At 36.2% G+C, this 3113-nt stretch overlaps 1 protein-coding gene across 3 annotated transcripts in view; it reads left to right on the top strand.

The window, feature by feature from the left end:
• Positions 1 to 767: 767 nt before the first annotated feature.
• The window catches only part of LOC110026832, a 35396-nt gene continuing 33050 nt past the window's right edge, over positions 768 to 3113 (top strand). For all 3 annotated transcript variants that reach the window (XM_020727998.1, XM_020727997.1, XM_020727996.1), the window contains exons 1-4: positions 768 to 913; positions 993 to 1108; positions 1216 to 1292; positions 1399 to 1510. In XM_020727998.1, the coding sequence (XP_020583657.1) occupies positions 806 to 913; positions 993 to 1108; positions 1216 to 1292; positions 1399 to 1510 (413 nt within the window). In that variant the 5' untranslated portion in view covers positions 768 to 805. The remainder of the gene's footprint in view (positions 914 to 992; positions 1109 to 1215; positions 1293 to 1398; positions 1511 to 3113) is intronic.

The following is a 3113-nucleotide window of genomic DNA, read 5'->3' as shown; positions in this document are numbered from 1 at the left end:
CTTTGGGTGATTTGGGTGATCAAATTATTAAAATGTGTGAACAACTTAGATATCTCGGGTTTGTTGTTCAGAGCAATGGTGAAGTCGAGGAATGCTTCAGGCCTTTTGTGTGATAGAAAAGTATCGTTTGGACTGAAAGGAAAATTTTATAAGACGGTGGTGAGATCTGCAAAGCTTTATGGCACTGAATGTTGGCCTTTAAAAGAGAAGCATAATACTAAGTTAAGTGTTGTCGAGATGAGAATGATTAGGTGGATGAGTGGCTTTACACTTAGAGACAATACGAAATGAATATATCCGTGATAGGGTTGGTGTGACTCCTGTGACAGATAAGGTTAGAGAAAGTCATCTTAGATGGTTTGGTCACATTAAGCGTCAATCATCTGATGATCTGATTAACATATTAGATGTTTTAGATTCGACTTATGTTAAGAAAAGCAGAGGTAAATCTAGAAGACTGCGCTTATTGTATAAAAAATGATCTTAATTTATTAGAACTAAATGAAAATATGACACTAAATATGACGTAGTGGAGAAAAAAGATTCATGTAGCCGACCACACTTAGTGGGAATAAGGCTTTGTTGTTGTTGTATATATATTAACTTAGCTATACTTGAAAAAGTGTACTTCACTTTTCAAAAGTTTAAATAGCTGTGACTTTTATAAATATGAAAGACATGGGAGGGATAAATGTAAAAAATAAAATTGGGGTTCTAGATATGTAAATACATAGTATTTGGATGGTATATATCTAAATGCCCCTTTCTTTACTCACCGGACCGGAGCGCACCATTGGCGGAACGGATGCGAGCGCAAGGGCTGCGAAAACAGGGATGGAGCCATGAAGTTTTAACTTACCGCGAGCGCCAGACCATTCTACGCGCATTACGACCTTTCATCTCGAAATTTAAGGTCAGCCTTCTCTCGCCTTCTTCCCTCAAAACCTATCAGGAAGGGTGACGGGCTACTTCGTTCTTCCGGGAATACACAGCAACCTTCTGTAGCAGCGGCCACGGACATGACGAGCGAAGTCAAGGGAACGCAGGTTGAGACCCCGTCGATGAAGCTTCTTTTCGTTGAGATGGGTGTCGGATACGATCAACACGGGTGATTGCTTCCGTTCGCATATTTTTGCTACCCCTTACTGCCCCTTTGATTCTTTTTTGTATTATCAGTTTTGGTCTCGCTCAATTGCCTGTTTTATTGATGACCAGACAAGACATTACTGCTGCGGCGATGAAGGCATGCAGGGATGCTATCTCTTCCAATTCAATTCCAGCTTTCCGAAGGGGTAACCGCTGATTCTTCTCTGTATTCCTGACGAAACTTAGGGTTTTTTTTTTCTAGTTTCATGAACGAGAAAAACATGAGTTTTGTGCAAGTAAATTTTGGATCAGGGTCGATTCCTGGTGTTAACATTGATCAAATGAAGCTTCAGATAAAGCTTGGGGTTCCCCACTCTACTCAGCAATCGCTGGACATTGAAAGGGTGAAGTCTGTTTTTCCGTAGTGAGTTTTTCCTCATCCCCCTTCTTGCGGCTTCTGCATTTTTCTTTTGGGGCAATTACATACAGACCACCCAAAACTTCCTATTTGCAAATCAATTACCCTCTTTAATTCATTTTTTAAATTCTCACTCAAATATCAAAATTCATGGTAAAACTTCAACCAATATTTTTCATTTTTATCAAATTCCCAATAATTTGATCGTGGCACGCATAAATACATCTGTTCAATAGTTGTAAAAATCGACCGGGTGATTAATTTGTAAATATCAATGCTTCAGGTGATCTGTATTTAACTATCCCTCATGGAAGAGATGAGCTATTAGGGAATATCTCAGATCTAGGTACATCTGTGGTAGAAGAAAACTTATTTTGCTTTTTGTGCCTGATCTTGTTTTATTCGTGTCAAGTTTTGGAGGAATATGCTTTTACTAATGCACTGCATAATAGAATTAAACAGTGAGATCTGGAACCTATGATTTAAATGAAAAGACTGACGTTATATCATCTTCTGCTTTCTTATGTTGTCTCACAAATAGTGAAGAACTTTCTGACTGGAAATTTTGTATGCCTCTAAAATTATTATTATTAATTAAAGTTTGGTTTTTTAAGCATTTTCCAATTTGAGATTGTTTGGCAAAATCTGATGCACAATACAATAATGCTGTTGATGAGATATTATTTTAATATATTGCTTTAAAGTAATTCGGACCCCTTCTTCTCTTCTGAGGAACATTTGATGAAAAAAAAATATAAGATCAAGTCTTTGGGCCTTGAACTTCTTTCAACTACATCTTTTATATGATTATAATTGTCGTTCTCATTCGAAATGGTGTCCATGAGGTATGGAAATCAAATGGCTATTTATAAATTGATGCTTCTTAAAACAAAGGATGGCCATGATATTTTTTTTTATGTTTCTAAATGATTTTTTTTTGTTTCGTTTGTAAGAAGCATAAGGTTGTAAAGGGTTTAAGATCATTTATGGATAAATAGAGGCAAGGAAATTGTTTATGCATATAATTTTGGTTGCTTTTCTTATTCAAAGGATTACATCATGAGATGAAGGACACGGTTTTAAAATCATTCATGAGAAACTAGTTTTGATTTGGGAAATGGATTGTCAGAAGCTTAGAAGCTTAAAAGACAAGAGGTATGGCATCTAATCTAAGTTAACATAATTTGGAGCTTATTAGAAATTTATTTGAGGGAAAACCGGTCTTTTATGGAGCTTGACCTAAAAGCACATACACCCCACATAGCCTCCTTTGATTAGGGATCTAGATTAGTCCCACTTACAAAAACAAGTAGGCTTCTACCTAAATGATTTGATGGTGTCCAATAGAATAGATAATTCTAGAAGAATTTGAAAGATTTCAGATCGATCTTCTTCATCGCACACTTAACCAACTTATCCATCGAAGCTGAAATTTTCTACTTGCTTGAGTCCTGGTTTTAATAATTGTTTCCAGTACTACTATATTTTTTTATGAAAAGCCCAAGAGCTGATTTTATTGAAATAGAAAAGGATACATAAAGGTTGTATGAGAGGGCCCAAAAGAGGCACTCTACCCATACAGTAATGCCTCAACAAAAATATACAGATA

This window comes from Phalaenopsis equestris, unplaced genomic scaffold, assembly GCF_001263595.1.
Source record: "Phalaenopsis equestris unplaced genomic scaffold, ASM126359v1 Scaffold000402, whole genome shotgun sequence".
NCBI classification, from domain to species: domain Eukaryota; kingdom Viridiplantae; phylum Streptophyta; class Magnoliopsida; order Asparagales; family Orchidaceae; genus Phalaenopsis; species Phalaenopsis equestris.
The sequence above is the reverse complement of the archived record's forward strand: the minus strand, read 5'-3'. Positions and strand labels throughout refer to the sequence as shown.